General features: G+C 40.7%; 1 protein-coding gene across 1 annotated transcript; it reads right to left on the bottom strand.

Annotated features, from left to right (window-relative positions):
* Positions 1-6484: 6484 nt before the first annotated feature.
* On the bottom strand, positions 6485-19636 carry LOC149289479 (R3H domain-containing protein 4-like). Its single transcript, XM_089490536.1, has 8 exons — positions 19584-19636; positions 11300-11454; positions 10704-10822; positions 10434-10554; positions 9845-9930; positions 7795-7880; positions 7302-7357; positions 6485-6588 (listed from the first exon to the last, which is right to left on the bottom strand). The coding sequence occupies exons 1-8, from the start codon at positions 19634-19636 to the stop codon at positions 6485-6487; spliced, it is 780 nt and encodes a 259-aa protein (XP_089346662.1).
* Positions 19637-21269: the final 1633 nt, after the last annotated feature.

Below are 21269 nucleotides of genomic sequence, written 5' to 3'. Positions count from 1 at the left end.
CTGTTCCGAGTAATTCTCCTGGAGGTATTTAGTATAAAGGGACACTCTACCCATTGTGTACTTATTAAGTATATTAATATTTATGTCTATTGATGGCATCTGAGGCAGTAAACTGTCCCTTAATTTCTGCAGCAACCAGCTAAATTAGATAACATACAATGGTGGGAAGTAACTCGGCTCTGGCATGAGTAGATGAGTTTCAATCTGTAATTTTCACAGCAGTTGGCTTAACAATTACTTTTTCAAGATGTGCGAGTTAGAGTCCTCCATCTGTCAGCAGGCATTCATTTTTGTACCCAGACAGTATCACTTAGTGCAAAGCTGTATGCTTGCCAAGTATATATTTGTAAAGGGTCAATGCAAAATTACAACAATTTGTTGAAATTACATTTTCCAAATGCTCCAAAAATGATTTCTTATAAAAATCTAATAACCTCCCTCCAAGGATGATCACTTCAAGTTAGATGGATGTCATAACCACAAAAACATGAAATCAGAAAATTTACTGTGTCTAATACAAATGATTATTTTCATAAAGGTTAAGTTCAAAGGACACAAGCATGTAGCACATCTGAAATTAAGTATCAAAATTTAGATAAAAAAAAACAATTTTCTTTAATCTCCACTATTTCAACTTAAATCTCAAAGGACTACATACTTAATTTGTGGACAGTTTCATTGTGTTATTTTGGTTACACAATATAGGACACAATGCTGATCATGGCTACATCATGGGGCAAAGGGGCAGCTCCAAAACTTTACAACCCTTAGACAAGGTATTGAGGCCATCTCTTATGCAATTGCTTGATTTTATACTTGGGTCTAGGAACAAAATGTGTAATTGTTAAACTAGTCATGTCTCACTTGTAAACGTCTCACCTCTTCGTTCTTTGATGGGGTTTCCATAGGTCACAGCAGTCCCTAAAAAGCTTCTTAATATGGTAGTATCATCTCTGGTGTGAACTGATAGTGTTTTTAGGCCATAATGTTACACCGTGGCAGGAATTAATTCAGAAGTTAATGGCAGAACGAGTGCTCAGCAAATTCAGACACTGTGATTCTTTAAATTTAGACCCAAGAGACTGATTTACCCAGCCCTTCTGAATGCTTTACAGAATACAGTTAGATGGTAATCATTGGAGATGATTCTCAAGATGATGCATTTATCAACATACCTTTTTCCTTGAGAAAAAGTTTCAAATTCATGCAATATTCACATGATGAATAATGCCTCCAGTCTACTATATAACCATTTTCTAAATAATTGAACATTGCCTTTATTCAGTAATATAAGCTTATTTGAGCAGGTCCCTCCTTACCTTTTGTTTATGTAAGTGCAAATTATGTTGTGTACGTTACATTTATTTATATAGCACCAGCAGATTCCGCAGCAACAACTAGGCTTGCCACCCCGCTGGTAATCATTCCCTTGAAGCTGGTGCTGGCATAAGTAAAATACCAGCAATGCAAAGCATTTTTTTGTGTGACAGAGAAGCAGGAAGCAGACTTATGCAAAATGGCGGAGCTTCCTCTTCAGCAGCCAGCACCAATAGAGAGACAGGTGAGGGACTATGAAGCTATCTACCACCTCTCTCTTCCCAGCTACTGCAAGCCATTCCTCTGAGTGTCTTTGTTTTGACACACTGTCCCTGCTTCCTCTGGTCTGGCCCTGCCCACAGTAAGAACTGGATGGGAGTGAGTGGTTGTAATGAGAGTGAGGTGTAATGTGTGAGTGAGCATGAGAGTGATTGAGAGTGTGAGAAATGCAAACAAAAATGTGAAATGGGAGGTATGACGTACCACCGTCCGTGTTTGGCTTACTATATAATGATAGGAATTATAGTGTACCACCCTCAGTGTCTGGATGACTATATAATAATAATAGGAGTCATGCTGTACCACCGCCTGTGTCTAGTTAAAAATGTAATGATAGGAGCTGTGGCGTACCTCTGTCAGGGAGTACCTGTGCCGAGGAACACGAAGCTCCATCTCATAAGGTCATGCAACATTGAATGTCTGTCCCTTTTGTTGCCCCACCCTCGCAGACCCGCAACTATAGCCAGTATCTCCCCTCACAGCCCTCTCTGCAGGGGCGGGCAGGCAGGCAGCCTCTTGTGCTCCTGCATGTATGCGGAAGCATTGGGGGTGACATGACCTCCTGGAGCTCAGACTCCAGAAAGCGTTGTTGAGCAAGAGCCTTACTGAGAGGAGACAAAGTGTTTAATCTTGGAGCTGGGTAAATCCGGTGGATAAAATCTGGGCTAATCCTGTGTCTGTGTGTAATCTGGGTGCTAAAGCAAATCCTGTGGGTGCAAATCCTACGTGTGCAATCTGAGTGCCAGGGTTGGCCCCTTACGTCCCGTAATCTATACCTGTAATCCAGGGTTTCTATGCATTATTTATCTCATCCATACCTTTAATGCTGAATTTGTACGTGATCTTCAGTTGCTCTATACCCACTATGCTTCCATGTGTTTATTTGAGGGAGGAAAAGAGAAATGCGGCAGAGCAAAGGAGGGGAAAAGAAACTTTGGCGATGATGGAGTGCATCACAGAACACCTGAACACCTAAGGTCGGCCCTGATTGCAACTCGCATGTCACTTGCCGGACCCGCACCATTTGTTTTCTATGCTACCAGCATAGTATTGTGCTAATCCTTTGCTCCTCATGTGTGACATGAGGACATCTCATGCTGAGTTATGCTAGGGTCAGGGGGAGGGAAGACTGTGCTGATTGCCACAGTCTCCTCCTAAACCGCTGAGTCAGTGTAGCAAGTACTTTTGTGGCGGGGTTTGTGTGTGTTGGAAGTCCAATCAATATTAATGTTAGCCCTGGTTATAATCAGTGGAATCATTTAAAATCCCACACAATAACAAACTAGCACAAAAAGAGAAGATGGCCCTGCACTTGCACGCTTACAGTCTAGTCAGTGGTTAAGCCACTGGTGATGAGGCCACTGTCGCTCTTTTCCTAGCAAGCTTGTTTCCAAGTGAGGAATTTATTGGGAAAACTCACAAGTGGTCAAATAAGGTGATTGCATTTAGTAGATGTTTTACACTTTGTGTTAACAGCTGCAATTAAGATAGTCAAGAGGGTACCAAATGTAACCCTTTGAACTCAACAGGGCATACAAACAGGCAGGACAGAGACATCCCAGGGGAAATCAATGTGTAACAGCAGGAGATGAGGGGTTCATGTGTGAATCAGACGCAATGAGATAATCATACCTGTAGGAGAGGGAGATGGTTGACCCCATTACAGATTGCCAGGGGAGTAGTTGGACGAAAGCAAGGGAGGGATGTCTGGATAGTCCAGTGTAACTTGGGAGAAGGCCACTGCAGCTATATTTCCAAGCAAGCTTGTATCCATGTACTATTTGCTACCTATTGTACAGCACTGCTGAATAGGATGGTGCTTTATACACAATAAAATAAACTTATATAATATTGATTTCTATACACTGCATACCACTATGTGGTACAAGTAAATCTGGGCTAAGCAGTGTTATTTTTTTTTCCACTGAAAGATGTCAAATTGAAATATTGAAACCAAAGCATTTCAAATGCAAAATTAGTATTTTCTGGCATCCTTTGAGGACAAATTTATTTAGATTCAATTCAAAGTTATTTTCCTCAACAGCAGGGTTCCAATAGCAATACTACTGAGAACTTCCCTTTAAAATGCATTGGTCTAAAGGTGGCATTTTGACACCATTATTTAGTAGAAAACTGAACTTCACTAACATTGGTTAGTTTTTTTTACACTTGGATCAGGCCAAATTTATATGTGTTATATAGAGGGTTAACCAGTGTACAGGAAACAATTTCAACAATTCTACACTCTCCCATCACTACTCGTTGTGACCAACAAAAAGGGCTGAGCCAACCCAGAATTCTGTGAAGAGACTTCACTGGTTTAACTACACATTATACAGGGCCTGCCCAGGTCCTCATGCAGCTGCAGAACACTGGGGTCGGCTCTTTGTAATACATGGTGAAATCAAGGATTTGAAAGCACAGCACCCCCCCCCATTGTGCCTCCTTGGTGTATGTAGATGTCCGGCCTGTGAAAGCTATTAAATGCATCTGGTATTCTAAATCTTTTAAATGAACCGATAAGAACCATTGCCTTATTGTGTGCAGGTAAAGCATTTAGTTGTGTTGCACTAAACTTCCAGGATCTGAATGACAAAATCACCTCTGAATAAATTAACCCCTTGGCAGTCCCTAAACCCATTGAAAACAATGCATTTTGAGCCCATAAATGTATAGGCTGTCATTAAGGGGTTAAAAATGTAATCCATGCATTATGCCAGTGCAATTGGTAGCAAATACGCAATTGTAACATTTTCCTCATCCATTTAAATTGATGCATCAGTTTTGTTTTGACGTATGTTATTATAAATGTTATTTTTTCCCTCTCAATAGCAGTACAGTATCTGTGGCACCCTCAAAAAAAAAAAAAAAAAAAAATTGTAACCCAAAATACTAATAATCCAAATTGAACATTATAACAGCAGACATTCCTTTATGCTTCTCTTCAAAACCAGAACCAATGAGATTGAATTATTGGTGTTGTAAGACAGGTGTGTAAAATACCGTATTTGCTCGATTATAAGACCCCCCCAAAATTTGTTTATATTTCCTTTTGGCCCCCTGCCCCCCAGTTATGCACATCTGCCCCCGAGATATGCCTTATACCCCCCTATTTGCCACTCTGCCTCCCTGATATGCCTTATACCCTCCTATATGCCACTCTGGCATAAAGGGGGTTAAAAGGCACGGGGCACACTGCCTCCAGAAAAGCCTTATGCTACCCATACAACACCCCCCCCCCCCCCAGACTTACCAGTGCTTGTGACTCCCTAGTGTCTGGTGGGGGCAGCGGGTGTTCCGCCACAACTTCTATGAGCACTGGAAGGTCATGCATCATAGAAGCTACAGCAGAGGTACAAGCAGTAGCGGGGGTTACCCGTGTTCATCGAGCAGACGTTCGCCGGCTGGCAGAGAAGAGAATTCCCTGCAGCACTGCAGGGAATTCTCTTCTCTGGCATCTGGGGAAGGTATGTGCGTAGACAACCTCCGGCTGGTGGCGCTCGGTGATAGACACTTGGTGTAAGTGCCGGCAGCAGCTGATGATATTACCAGACAGGAGGATCCAGGTCCTCTGCAGCGCTGCAGGGGATCTGGATCTTAGTCAGAACTCATTTGAGATCTGATTAGAAGACGACCTCGATTATAAGACGAGGGGTATTTTTCAGAGCATTTGCTCTGAAAAAAACCTTGTCTTATAATCGAGCAAATACGTATTTAAATTTGGTTGGTACAATTTATATTGAATGTTCTACTGTTACTTATACGGTAACTTGTGTAGGTACACTTAATACGGTATAACTGACTGACATTTACACTCCTGCCAGTGTCTTAAAGTAAGAGTAGCACAGGGTGTCCTAAGTGTCTAAGAAAAGCAGGATGGAGAGCATAGGGATTCATGTAAACAGCTGGCCTGCTGGTGTTAGATGTACTGCAATAGCAGTCAATATCAGCTTATTGTGAGGCAGTATGATAGGATGATCTGTACCAAGTTCAGAAAACTCTCCATTCTAATCAAACTCCATAGAGAGATTCACTGCATTGTCAATACTCATAACATGAAATAGGCAGCAGTCTTACCCAAAACAAAAACCACAATATATATGATTAAAGTATTTTATTATACAAATATGACAATGGTCTACAACTGCTTGTACTGTCACCAAGTATTGAAATGAATTGGCACCTGCTGACTGTGCATAAGATTCCACTAAAAAACAATATAATAAGATGTGTGCAGTCATGATGCATCCTAAGCACATCTAAAGGCCTAACTATAGACCTTGTGAATAAACAGGATACAATTTTCTTTAAGTACCATAAGAGGTAGCCTGCTCAGAGATACCAACATTTGGTAAAGGGAGGGAACGCGAGCTATACAAATGACACCTACTGACAATATACAGCAGGCTCCCCCCCCCCCCCATCTCAAGTGCAAAGTTCAATAACAGGACAAATGTGATACAGTTTTTTTGCAAAGCTTATAATTCACCAATATCCAATCTATAGTTATGTTGTTTAACCAGGACCCCTTTGTACAAGAGAAGTATAATTTTTGGGTGCCTTAATTTTTTTGTACAGTCAGTATTACATTCACATATGTACAATTTTACATAAAACACACATTTACTTCAGCACACCTGCCATACAACTCTGCACAGCATTCTATTACTGGTTATTGGGTTTAAGCAACAGCAAACAAGATACATTTTCCACAAGGACGTTCTACTGGGCACAGATAGTGTTAACTATAGGTTAATCACGGGGCAATAAAGATACATTGAAGCAGTGCGTGTAATAATGCTGTGCAGAGTAACAAGGACAGGGAGCAACTGCTGACAATGGTTTAAAAAGCCATTGGATAACTCCTTGTGCTGAACACCCAGAAGGGTCAGCACTTCATCTGGAGGTAAGAGGACAGCAGCAGCTCAGGAGGACAGAATACCCTGTGTCTATTCATTACACGTATCTGCCGTTTGCCCTTAAAGTCAGAACCTAAAAAAAAAAAAAAAAGAAAAGAAAAAAGTTATACTTTCAATATACATGCGATAAGAGACTATATTCTTCAAATGTATCACATCCATTTTATTAAATGCCTATTTAAATATAAACTAAGTTTTGCCAAACCTAACGGGAAGGGCAAATTGAATGCACATAGACTCAAAATATGTAATGCATTTATGTGCTAAATTGAGTTTGCATACACGTTGAAAAACATTTAATCGCGCCAACGTGTCTTTGCAAAAGATGAAAACTGATAGAACTACAAAAAAGTGGTGCATAGTGCACACTAAAAATGTAACTCTATAGAAACCTTACTACTGTACTATGTAGTATGTAAGAACCAACCCTGGCTCTTGTTTCAAGACAAACTAAGCAAGGTTCACGCATGCCATAATGCATTTTTCTTTCTCAAAGTTGTTGCAACTCCTCTACAAATTCATCAACTAAAACAGCAGATCATTCAAATAAAATTACAATCATACACACAAGTAAGGCTGAATGAAAAGATGCAATAGGCCATATATAATGCAGTCCCAATACGGGGACGACTCTTCTGGTTTCCATTGTAATTGCCCCACATTTAGAACTTTACCCAGCAATTTCTCGATGTATATTGCCTTGTGTCGCAAATACAAATTTGAAGATTTGTGGCACTGTTTATGGTTTATGAGCCAGCAATATTTTCCCCCAATGTGACGTCTTACTTGCAGAGACCAGATCCATGTATTGACACACAGCGTGCAACAGGAGGCGCTGGTAACTGGGAGAACCAGAAAACAGAATGAGTGTGTAAACTCAACACATGCACTATGATTTAAGGTGTATTAACTATGGTCATTGCAGGGCTCCTTTTCCTCAATTTAAGAACAAATATTTTCATGTTGCTTCCAATTCCAATCTGCTCAAGTATCGAACAAAGTGAAAGTCGCTAGCTGAAGAGATCTTGAGAGCTGTTTTCTATGACTTTTTTGCACTAATATTCATTCATGCTGCATACATAATTTATGGCTAGTGTATTTTTACAGATACAAGATACTTTTCCACATTCACAAGTGGAAAACAGGCTGGACCAAGATTTACATACTTTCTTCTAAACACACGGTGCCAAGCAAAGGAATATATATCTATATATAATTTTTCCCCCCCAGGCTGAATGTGTCCTGGACAGAAATTCTGAAAAGGCACTTAATGATGTACCTGTTTTCCATCAAGGCAATGTAAACCGATTCAGGGGTGATTGAGAAGAAAGAGAGCATCTCTTCTTCCAAACATTCCAGGGTTCCCTGCGAGAAAATGTATCAATCGTAATGATTAAACCAGAAACCTATGAACATTATTTGTATGCATTACATTGTATATGCAAAAGCACTGAACCAGTATGGTATATCTTTTAGCATTATATTGGCCTGCTTGCTAAGTTGCAGTAGGTACATCATTAACAGCTGACTCACAAGCCATGCCTTTATCAGCCTTTAGCAGCAAGAGAACAGGGTGGAGGTAAAACAGTGGACAGTTCCAGGAAGAAGCGTGCCACACAAGGTCAATCTGACCCAGAAAATTAACAAGGAAAAATATATATCCTTGGAGAAACAACATCTGCACTAGCATAGATAATGTGTAATATCCAACAAAACCAACAATATTTAGTGAAAGGAACACGCTTAATTTCTCATTTTAACCCTTCATAACATTTCATGTCAGCATCAAACACTGGGCTTTAAGTGTCTGCTTTGATGGTTCAGAATGCCAGTAGCAGTGAGCATTCCAGTGCTTGCAACTAGCATTATGGCACCAATTAAACACAAAGCACAGGGGGGAGGTGCAGGGACTTGGACCCACCATGAAGAAAAAGGGCCTGACAACATATAGCCATGCGGGTTCTCATGCGAGGTTGGGGCTGAACATATTCCAATCAATCCAAAAAAAAAAAAAGAAAAAACAAAACAGTGCACTATTCATTATAAATTAATTAAATAAAAAAAGTCTTGTTTCTCTTTTTGAATTTTAACTTTAAGAAACAGGAACTGTTCAGGCTTAAGTATCCTAGCATGCAATTAACTGCTCTTCCTGATTGACATACAATATATGATCAAATGTATGTGGACCGCCTCCTAAATATTGAGCTTAGCCGTACCAATTGGTGTATAAAATGAAGCACATTGGTATTCCATAACTATAGACAAACACTAATGGTAGAGTGGCACCGTCATTCGATGCCACAAGTTAGTTCATGACATTTCGGCCCTGTAGTAGACCACACAGTCACAGAAGCAAGTAGTGCTGCCAAATGTCAGCTGGAGTGGTGTAAAGCACATCGCGCCCCTGGACTCTAAATCAGTGGAAATGTGGTCTCTCGAACGATGAATCACATGTCACTATCTGGAAGTCTGATGGACAAATTTGGTGGAGGAGGGATAATTGTTATGGATTCTACGGAATCTGCTGGCGCTGTATGAATGCAATACGTCTGGGGCTCTTTTTCAGTGTTTGAGCTAGGCCCCTTAGTTTCATTGACGGGCGATGTTAATGCTACATTGTTGTGGCACCAGTTCAGGGAAGGTCTTGTCCCATTCCAAAGAGAAGGCCCGTTTAACAAGTCTGGTGTGGAGGAACTTGAGTGGCCTTTACAAAGCCTGGACCTTAACCCCATTAAACACCTTTTGAATGAATTGGAACGCTAATTGCAAGAAAGGGCTTCTCATCCAAGATCAGTGCCTGACCTCACAAGTGCACCTTTGGCTGAATGAGCACATTCACACTGCACAATCTTGTGGAAGCCTTTACAGAAGAGTTGAGGTTGTTATAATTGCATAGAGGCCCAACTCCATACGCCCATGGTTTTGGAAAGGGATGTCCAGCAAGATCATATAGGTGTGATGGTGAGGTGTACACATACATTGCATGACCAAAAGTACTGTAATAGGTTTACTTAAAGCTTTGAACCATTACATAACTGGTACATGGAGAAGATACAATAGATACGTTTTAGATGAAGGTCTTAATTAACAGGAATATTTGATTACAGATTTCTTAACCTGCATATAGTGTCAAAAATGCGCGTCAAAAAATACAAAGACTTTCTACCGAAAGAAATTACTTTCATATCTGCACTATACAGTGGTACTTATTTTTATTTTCTTATTTGCTCAGATTGCTGTTAAACAGCTAATGTTTGTCATGTTTAAGGGATAGCAAACAAACACCTAAAGCCTTTTTGGCTAAAACACAAAAGGAGCCTCCATCTTACCATGGGAATCTGACGTTTTCTCAGGGTGCCACGAAGGCTGCGGTTAATTCGTTGGTAACACTCTTCAGCAGTACGCGCAGGATGGTCTAGAAAAAAGAATGGCAGAATAATCCTTCCATAAGATAAATTAGCGGGATCTTGCAAAACACTTCACAGAAAGAAACAGCACAGTAATGTAGCTTGTAACGACAATCCCCAGCATGAAGAGTTTAGTCGAAGGAAACAAAATATTCTACTGTGACTACAGTAGTTGCTACATCTGATTTACATAACACCTTAGTGACAATGGCCGATTTTATTTCCGTAACCTTCGTGACAATGGCTGTGTTAACATTTCTGCGGTGCTCGTATTTAGCTGCAGTCTACTTCCCCATTTACTGAAGCCACACTTTCAGGGCAACAAGGGCTTTATTTAGATTGTATCCTATCATTTACACACACACTAATAATATAATATAATATAATATATATATATATTATGGTGAAAAATTTAGGAAAAAAGTAGCGTTTCGCTATTTCAAAATCATTTTTCCAAATCTGGTGATTCTGCCCCCATGTGGTAGTAATTTTTTTGTGGAAATCTTTGTACCTGTTCTTATGTCTCTTGTCTTGTTAGCCCTCTCTCTGGGTCTTTGCCGTATTTCATGTTCCAGGTATATCAAGACTTTCTCCTGTTCCTCGCCTGTGCGGTTCATGAAATCATTCCATATCTACCAACATAACAGTAATAAAGACCACATGTGAACTTAACCACTTCAGGACCGGCGTTCGCGTACTGCGTCTTCCCTTGAAGACCGCAGTTAAAAAAAAAAATAAAAAAATTTTAATTCCGTGCTCGTTCTAGATGTCCCCCTCTTACCTCATTATATGTCTCATTGTTACAGGCCTCAGTAAATATGCTAGGTGATGCGGATGTACGGGTATCCATCTCATCCGTAGCACATTCTTCCCTCTCCAGCAGCGTCATCAGGTAGCGTGCTAAGGCAGAGTAACCAGTTTGTGAGGGACATACCATTATAATCTAAAATGTTTGCCTTAAATCCCCAAGGTCTCATAATGGCTGGGATAATGAAATATGAAGCTAGCAGCTTGAAACATAGCTTCCTCACATGTCTACTATATATAAAGCGTTTCATACTATGATCTGTTACCCCATATGCAAAGCTAGAAACGAGTCATGTAAAGGAGTAACAAATGAGCATCCACCACCTTATTTATCCATCTGCTCACATCTTGCAATATTACCCCTATATACCCTACACCACTCAAAACTGCTAATAAATCAGGATTAGGTAAGCAAACAGAAAGTGTCCGTCTTCCCTGCAGACATATACCAGATTTTTCTATAGCGAGACACTGATTTAGAAACCATGTCTGCTTTAGGCAGTCCATGAACCAGGTGATACACTGAACAGGCAGCATTCTGGAAGCAACCCTGCCCTTTTTTTATCTCACTGTTCTCTAGCCGGCGTAGACTCTTGCGTCCCTTGGCTTTCGGTGTCAGTTCAGAGTTGCGGATGGCACGGTTAATGTAGTACTGCTTGCGTTTGGCTGGCGAGGTCTTTTTTCCAGGAGAGCTGGGCAGTGGTGTGAGGCAGTCTTCTATTAATCTATGGGATTAATCCATGACAAAATGTCAGAATGTGTTTCAAAGCATTACAATGCATTTTTTTTTCTCTATAGGAACTTCACTTTAAACTAAAATAAAGATCTTTTCCACATTTTACACGTGTGGCGTGTGCCTTCTATTGGACTGAAGCCAACGTGTTTGCGTTTTTTGGTAGTGGCTGCTTGGTTGATACTTTTGTATCAAATTCCGGACCAAACTCCTTGGACACATTTAGTTCAGTGTGAACAATATGCTTGCCATTATTCACATGTAAGTGGAGCTTCTCATATATATACACACATACATTATATATACACACACACAGATCAGCCATGACATTACGTTCACCTACCTAATATCGTAGGCGCTTTTGGCAGTGGTCAGCCTGGGCACCCTGACTGGTCTGCGGCTACGAGGCCCCATACACAACAAACTGTGATGCCCTGTGTGTTCTGACACTTTTCTATCAGAACCACCATTAACTTTTTAAGCAATGTGAGCTACAGTAGCTCGAGGGATTTGACCACATGACCTAGACCCAGTTGTCTAGCCCTCGTAATTCAGCCCTTGTCAAAGTCGCTCAAATCCTTACCCTTGCCCATTTTTCCTGCTTCTAACACATCAGCTTTCAGAACGAAATGTTCACTTGCTGCCTAATATATCCCTCCTACTCACAGGACGTCATATATGATCGGCATCGTATTTTGACATATTATAGTGGTTATATTTTATAAAACGTCAGACTAACTCACTGTACACAGCGGATATAAAAAGTCTATACACCCCTGTTGAAGTGCCAGGTTCTTGTGATGTTACAGAATGAGAAAAATCATGTCAGAACTTTTTCCACCTTTAATGTGACCCGTAACATGAACAATTAAATGGGAAAACAAACTGAAATCTTTGGGGGGGGGGGGAATAAATAAATAAAATAATAACTTGGTTGCACACCCTTAAACTAATACCATGTTGAAGCACCTTTTGATTTTATTACAGCAGTCAGTCTTATTGGGTAGGAGTCTATCAGCATGGCACGGCAATATTTGCCCACTTTTTGCAAAAGCACTCCAAATCTGTCAGATTGCGAGGATATCTCCTGTGCACAGCCCTCTTCAGATCACCCCACAGATGGTCAATTGGACTCAGGTCTGGGCCATTTTTAACGTGTGCTTTGGGTCATTGTCGTGCTGAATTGTGAACTTCCTCTTCCTAACGGACGCCTGAAGGTTTTATGCCAGAATTTCCTGGTATTTGGAACCGTTTATAATTCCCTTTACCCTGACCCGGTTCCAGCTGAAGAAAAATAGCCCTAAAGCACAATGCTGCCACCACCATGCTTCACTGTGGGTATGGTGTTTTTTGGGTGATGTGCAGTGTTTTTGCGCCAAACATACCTTTTGGAACTATGGCCAAAAAGCCAACCTTGGTTTCATCAGACCACAACACATTTACCCTTCCCCATTAACATGACGAATACGGGAGATTGTTGTCACATGTGGCACACAGCCTGTACTTGCCAGAAATTCCATCAGTTCCTTTAACCCCTTCGTGACAAAGGCTGATTTTACTTTTTGTACCCTTCGTGACAATGGCCGTTTTAACATTTCTGCGCTGCTCGTGTTTAGTTGTAATTTTCTTCTTTCCCGTTTACTGAACCCACACACATTAGATATTGTTTTTTTCAGGACAAGAAGGGCTTTCTTTAGATGACATTGTTTTGATTGTATCATATTATTTACTACTAAAAAAAGTATAAAATATGGTGAAAAATTTAGAAAAAAATGACTGTTTCTAACTTTTAGTTGAAAAATCTTTTACTCATCTATAAAAGGTAATGAAAAAACCTGCTAAATGGATTCTACTATTTGTCCTGAGTTTAGAAATACCCAATGTTTTTATGTTTTTTTGCTTTTTTCTACCCATTATGGGGCAATAAGTACAGGTAGCGTTTTGCTATTTCAAAGCCATTTTTTCCAAATCTGGTAATTCTTCCCCTCATGTGCCATTTCGGGTATCTTTGAACCCGGCCAATGCAATTTACCCCATCAAATCATATATTTTTGAAAACTAGACAGCCCAGGGTATTCCAAATGCTAGTATTTTAACTCTTTCCATGCACCATATCTACCACCAGTCTTTGTCAAACTTTGTGGTAGTCATTTTTTTGCATTTGGTTTTCCACACACATTTTACTTCAGGTATGAATTAAAAAGTTCTCGTATATGTCACTATCACAAAACACCCCAATATGTGTTCAGCAACATCTCCTGAGTACAGCGATACCTCACATGAAGGATTTTGCCTGGCCGTTTGGGGGCAAAAGGGCCACATTTGGGGCATGCGCATTTTTCAATGTTGAACTTTGGCATTTGGGGATCCACTGCCCATGCCCTATTTGGTACATCTTTGAGCCGGGCCATTTCAGTGTGCCCAACAAAACCATATATTTTTCAAAACTAGACACCACAGGGTATTTTAAATGCGGGTATTTTAACTCTTTGCATGCACATTTTACCACCAGCATGTTTTCAAAGTTTGCAGTAGTATTTTTGTGTGTGTATTTTTCCCACACACACCTACTTTATGTATGAATTTACAGCTCCTGGTATATGCCGCTGTCACACGACACCCCATAATGTGTTCAGCAACATCTCCTGAGTGCAGTGATATCCCACATGCATGGGTGTGTCATTTTTGTGGGAACTAAAAGGCCACATTTGGTACGTGTGCATTTTTCTAATTGGAAATTAGGTGTGTGGCCATCCTTCCCCCGGTGTTAATTGGGACGTTGTTGAACCCGGCCAATTCAATTTACCCCATCAAATCATACCTTTTTTAAAAGTAGACACCCCACGGGCATTTAATATGCCAGTATTTTAACTCTTTCCATGCGAGAATTGTTTTAAGCTAATATGCTAATTTTAGGACTTGCTCACAAAAATATATTTTTTATATATATATATATTTTTTTTTCTTTTTTAAAAAAAAATTTTAAAATTTTTTTTCAACTTGGAGGTTCCCCTGATAGTGACATCAGTGGGAAATGATTTTTACATTTTACTAGTTTTTTACTATTTTTTTTCTAATTATTATAAATTTTATTTTATTTTTTAATTTATTTTTACTAATCACACTGTGATTAGAAAGCTGGCTTCCATTGACTTGCATGGTGAATGCAGTACCTGTATTCAACCTGCAAGTGGAGCCAAAGTTCTCTAGATGGTCTGGACTGTCTAGCGAACTTTTAAAATTTGTTTGTTCCTGTTACAGGGCAGCGGCCATCTTGCTTGATGGCGAAGATCATCGGCAGCTGCGGCTGTGACCGCTCTCCGGAGCGGTCACAGCCCATCGAAAGGTAAGTGTTTGGTGTCGCTGGATGCCTCCTGATCGAGGCATTCCAGCGACACCATTTAAGTTTAGGAGGCGATCGTCGATCGCCTCCTAAACGCTTTTAATACGGGCGTCCGCCTCCATACAAAGTATGGCGGATGTTGACGCCCCGTGGAGGGGCCAGAGATGGCCCCTTCGTTCCGATAGCGGCGTTGCTGAATGCCTCGAGGTCGAGGCATTCAGCAACGTTTTTTGGGTGCAGAAAGCGAAAACAGATCGCTTTCTGCACCCGTTTAAAGACGTGCCGGTCCTGGCACGTCAATTGTCGTAAAGCACATGCTTTTCCGTGTCGTGCCAGGACCGGCAATTGTCGTTAAGGGGTTAATGTTGCAGTAGGCCTCCCTGACCAGTTTTCTTCTCGTCTTTTCATCAATTTTGGTAATGTCTCTGTAATGCCATATTGTCTCCACTTGATAACTGTCTACACTGTGTTCCATGGCATATCTAATGCTTTGGAAGTTATTTTGTACCCTTCTCCTGACTATCTTTCAACAATGAGATGCCTCTGATGCTTTGAAAAGCCTCTGCGGACAATGGCTTCTGCTCTGAGATGCAACTAAGCAAGTGTCAGGTAAATCCTACCAGAACAGCTCAACTGTGATTAATCAGTCACTTTAAATGATGGCAGGTGTGTAATGACTTCTATTTAACATGAGTTTGAATGTGATTGGTTAATTCTGAACGCAGCCCCAGTTATAAGAGGGTGTGCACACTTATGCAGATTATTCTGAGACCCCACTCCCCCAAAGATTTCAGTGTGTTTTGCAAATGAATTGTTCACGTTATAGGTCACATTAAAGGTGGAAAAAGCCCGGACATTATTTATCACATAACCCGGCATTTTAACAGGGGTGTGTAGACTTCTTATATCCACTGTATATAGTATTTTCCTTTAAATCATAACCTTTCAAGGGTTATATTTGGACAGGAGATCCCCTGAATGACAAGCAGAAGTGAGCTGTAACACAAAAAGCAACATAAGCTGCATCTCACTACCGAAACATAGCAAGTCAGGGGACCAGACCCCCTAGCCATGCAATCACCCACTTGTAGCAAAACAGCATCGACTAATCCTTTTCAATAACCACTTAAAGTCTGATTACCAGTCTGCATACAAAACAAACCCTGAACATAATGGGCACAACTCACTGGGCAGAATTTTATTTATTGTCCACTTCCAACATATAATTATACCTTTCAATAGCACAACACTGTTTCTAGGGCTGCAACTAACGATTATTTTTATAATCGATTAGTTGGCCGATTAATCTGATAAAAAATGTAAATTTTTCATTTAAAATAATTTAATAAACCAATGATGTTAAATACAAACAGCAGAATAAAAAAAACAAAATAAAAACTGATAAAATGCATTTCTTGTCTTTATTTCCCAACCAGCCCCCCCCCCAATTTATGCACATTTGAGCTTGCCACGCTGCCTCCCAGACACACCACTGTGGCCCGATATGCCGTATACCCCCGATACACCACTCCATCCTCCCCAGACATGCCACACTGCCTCCCAGACATGCCACGCTGCCCTCTCCACATATGCCACTCCATTCTACCCCCAAGATATGCCTTATACACCCTGATACACCACTCCGTCCTCCCCAGACATGCCACAGTGCCCTCCCCACATATGCCTTTTACCCCCAGATATGTCACTCCGTCCTCCCCAGATATCTCATAGTCCCCTCAGAGTCACAGACCCGTTCACAGCACACTGACACCACACTTTTATAAATCAGTACTGGGTTAATCTTCACTGCCCCAGGATTTAATTTCCCCTTAGTTTGCCCCTCTTTACCTCTAACTGCACCTTAAGTTAACTTTATTAAATTAATTAAATTAACCCTAAACATCCCATCAACCACAACTACCCTAAATTAACCCTAAACACCCCATTAACCATAGCTGCCCCTAAATTAACCCCAAACAACCCATTAACCACAGCAGCCCCTAAATTAACCCCCACCTCCCCTAACCTTCAGCAGCCCAAATATTAATTTTATAGTTAGATGAGTGTCTTACCCATGTGGTTCTGGAAGAAGGAAGGGGCGGGGCCAGTTGTCCGTGATTACAGGGAGGGACTGTAAGTAGGAGCTGCTGCGAGTCACTGAAACAGATTGTATAATGAGGGGTATTTTAGGGAGCGTTTGCTCTGAAAAATACCCTCATTTTATAAATCGATAAAAATCGATTCAACTAATCAATTATTAAATTCGTTGGCAACGATTTTCATTAACGATTTTATCTATTAGTTGTTGCAGCCCTACCTGTTTAAGCAGATACTCTGCTGTGCTTTAGCCGTCTACATACTTTTCAAAATAGTTTTTCTTACAAAACAAAAAAGCAACAGGCTTATTCAAAGTCTGTGTTCAGTCTTCAAGCTGGAAATCTCACAAAACATCTCAGGGATTTAGTAAGGTGAACTTCAGTATTTGACAATTGAAGTGATTAGGATAAATCAAGCAAAAATCACCAAGTTCTATATTGGGCGTTCTTATTATTATATTATTTATGCAAACTTTCAGTAATGAGCCAATCACATGTGGGATTTTTCTGGCTAATACATTCACTTTCCACATCTTCCAAGATGTCACTGTTGACACTGGTATTTGCTATCAGTCTAATGGAAGGGTTGGTTCCTAAAATAGTAAGTCTGGATTCTAAATTCAGCAAAAGCTTTTGCTATCAAAGAATGTAGCTGCTGTGGCCTCTTCAAAAGTGGTCTCATCATAAGTGGATAGTTAAGAGTTACACTGGACTATCCAGACACTCATCCCTGGTCTTCATGCGTTCATCCAACGACTCCTCTGGAATTCACTTATGTCTGCTATTTCTCCTTCTCTTACAGGTATGAATATACCATTTCATTTGAACCCCTCATCTCCTGCTGTTACCCGTTTTCCACCCAGTATGTCTGTATCGTGCTGCTCTCAAAGGGTTAAATCTGGTGCCCTCTAGTCTAGCTTAATTGCATTTGTTAGCCAAGGTGTGAAACATCTGATCCTGTATGCAATCACCTTATCTGACCACTTGTGAGGCAGCCCTATAAATTCCGAGGCTTCACTTGGAATTGGCTGCTGTTGCCTCTTCCCAAGTGGATAGTTAAGGTGTTACACTGGAGTTAAAATGGAGGGAAACGACATACCAAGTACCACTGCAGAAAGCAGCTTCAACACATCAACGGAACCAGATCAACTCATCCCCATCCAAGCAGTCCTCTCCTATTGTCTCACTTCCCCTTAAACCACCAGCTAGATTGTAAGCTCACCTTTTTCTTTGCACTAGTTTGTTATTGTATGTGTTTTTGTATGTGAAATTGTTCTACTGACTGTAACAGCACTGCAGAATATGCCGGCACTTTATAGATAAATGTAATGTAATGAGGAGATCTGAAAAATTGAATAAGTAAGGACTGTGTTAATGAATAGGGCCTGCATTCTGTTTGAGGCCGTTTTTGTATATATTATTATTTCTCCACTGAAGTTTTCTGTGTAAAAGCAGGTAATGACAGCTCATTACAAGTCTTAAACATAAAAAACAGCAAACGGCTCTTTTTGGTCCATCGACAAAACAAACTTGACAATAAAATAAGGCCTCACAGCACGTAAAACTGAATAGAAATGACCTTGGTTTACATACAAACAGAATAGAGGGTAAAGAATTAAAAAACAAAAAAATGCCTGGGCCAAGCACAGGAGTGCTTTAAAGCAGTTCTTATGCATATTAATAGGAGTCTTACAGAGAACTGCATACTTGTCAATAAATTTTTATTACTATGAAAATGCTCCAAATCAAATAGTGTTCCAAGTGACAAATGTCTGCATCTCCTGCTGTGTGTTGCTTTCAACTCCTCCTCATTTCTCCTCTATCATCTGCACTTTTCCACCCACTCATGCTTTCCCTCCATCAATAAAGCACATTCTCCTTTAACAACCAATGTATAGAAATGATCTGCTACTTTGTAAGTTTTCATAGTACCAGACATGAAAAAATGGGACCTATTCACTAAAGGCAGACTTGTAGTTTTACCTCCTCCATTGAACTATACATTATGAAGGCTCATTCCCAGTAAGCTTCTGCTGCAGGAAGGCAACTGTGTGATGTATAGTCAAATCAGCAATACTTATTCAAAGTCCCCTCACATATTGAGTTATACATCTAACATGATGCCCACGTTGACCCTTGAATATATTTAATAGTGAGGCAAGGAAGTTGAAGATTACATCCCTGCTGCAAACTTTCCCTTTAGTGACTAGACCCCAATTTATCTGACTGCTAGACACAGGAAGTACCCAACTTCTGCTAAATAGCTTTAGTAGTAAACATAATGGGGAACTAGACGAAGCCCCTTGTAGGTTTCATTAACCTTTTATATGAATAATAAAAATATTAACTCCCTACTTGTTGAAGCATGCGAGCATTCCAATATACATTTATGTACACAAAAGCCTAGCGGCAGTGCCTTATCTTCCAAATATACTGACAGGAAGAGATGACTGGACTGACAATATGAGTTTAAATAAACCCTTATCAAACACATACATAAACGCTAACAATGAACGGAATATACTCGACGATGGAGAGCTAATGGCGTTGCTATACTAAAATCATACATTTGCTTAATTGGAAACAGTGTTTATCTACCACTTCCACCAGCTGTCAAAGACTCTAACTCCGCTCTAACGTCTCCGGTTTTTGACTCTCACACGCCTGTTCTTTTTCCCTCACCGATAAGCCTCAACGTCCCCTTCTTCAGTTTCGGGGCACCGGGTGGTCACCATTTCGGTGTTTGCTCGGTGGATCGAATAACTCGAACCTGACGGAAGTGACGTCACGGAATAATGGCGGATGAGTGATATCACACTTATTAACGTACTTCGGACTGACAGCTGGTCTGTAGGCGTGGCAATTATAGGGCTTTGCTCACCGTAGAGTAGATAATGTCAACGACGGTAGACGTCAAATGTGATATTAATCATCAATCTACAACGATGTAGCGATTAGACCACATTTTAGATATCGCAAAATAATATAATTTGTATGTAAATCTTACGTAGGCTACGTAGAGGCATTGTATGACTCACCAAGCCATTTGTGTGTACTCTAAACATTAAAAAATCTCTATTTAACACGAGTTTAATATTACTGTCTTCCTGCAACTATCATTGTATCTCGGTGACGTGTACTCTTTTGGGTGCATTGGGGGTTCTACAGAGCCTTAATTATGTATGTTGAAAACAGCTATTAAGTGATACAATTTTGAGGCAAAGGTTAGTTGTTTGACAGAATCTGTTTGTAGTGAGTTAGAAACACTGCTGTGCTAGGATTGACCACCAGGCGTGGACTGCTCATCTGACAAAGCAGGGAAATGCCCATGGCCCACGCTGGCCATCTAGCATACCAGACCAGTTGGGTTGCTGCCCGACATTGCTCCATATGCACCAAATCTGCCAGTTACACCCGGTCCAGCTCTGCCAGTACCAGACGGCACAGGGCTCTTATCAGAGCCGGCCTTAGGTGTTCTGGCGCCCTGTGCGGACTACTCCTCTGGCGCCCCCCCATCCCAAAAAAAGAAAGGAATAAAAACTTGTAACAAAACCCCAATCACTATATACTACGCCAAACATTGATGTGGTCTAGGCCTACCACTTAATTGTCTGGCTTAGTAGTAGGGATGCACCGAAACGAATTCTGGACTGAAACCGAAAGTGCAGCATTTACCTGGCCAAAACCGAATATGACCCCCCCACACACCATAAAAAAATCTAACACTTTTATTTAAAGTAAGTAACACACCAAAATAGGAGAAAACAATTAAATAATATTATATATATATATATATATAAGTCCAAAAATAGTTACCGGCACTCCAGGGACTTTCCAAATAACCACACAAACAACTTCGGTTTTCAAGTCTATACATATCATATATATATATGATTAACAGCAATCACATTCCTATCATGCCCAGGCATACCCAGATTCCAGGATTTACTCGCAGACTTGGCATGATAGGAGTATGATTGCCCTATCTACTCCTTCTCACTCTCTTCTGCCGTATCTACTCCTTCTCACTCCCTTCTCCCTATCTACCCCCTTTCCCCTGTCTCACTCCCTTCTCCCTATATACGCCCTCCTAACTATCTACCCTTTCCCTCTTTGAAGTTCACTTACCTTTCAGGAGTCCTGCGGTGGGGGTGCAAGGCCTCTGCCTCCCAGCTCTGCCACTGTATGGAACAGTATAGAGTGATGGGAGTTATGATGTACTTTTAGAGCATAATTAGATCATGAAAAAGACATTGGAAATGGTACAGCATAACACCCATCACTCTCACACGCATACCAATCCACACGCATACCAATCCACACGTATACCAATCCACACATATATACCAATCCACACTTACCAATCCA

The sequence above is a fragment of the Sceloporus occidentalis genome, unplaced genomic scaffold (assembly GCF_023333645.1).
Source record: "Sceloporus occidentalis isolate IW3139 unplaced genomic scaffold, rSceOcc1.0.p SCAF_45, whole genome shotgun sequence".
Classification (NCBI taxonomy): domain Eukaryota; kingdom Metazoa; phylum Chordata; class Lepidosauria; order Squamata; family Phrynosomatidae; genus Sceloporus; species Sceloporus occidentalis.
This window is presented reverse-complemented; position numbering and strand designations above follow the sequence as displayed.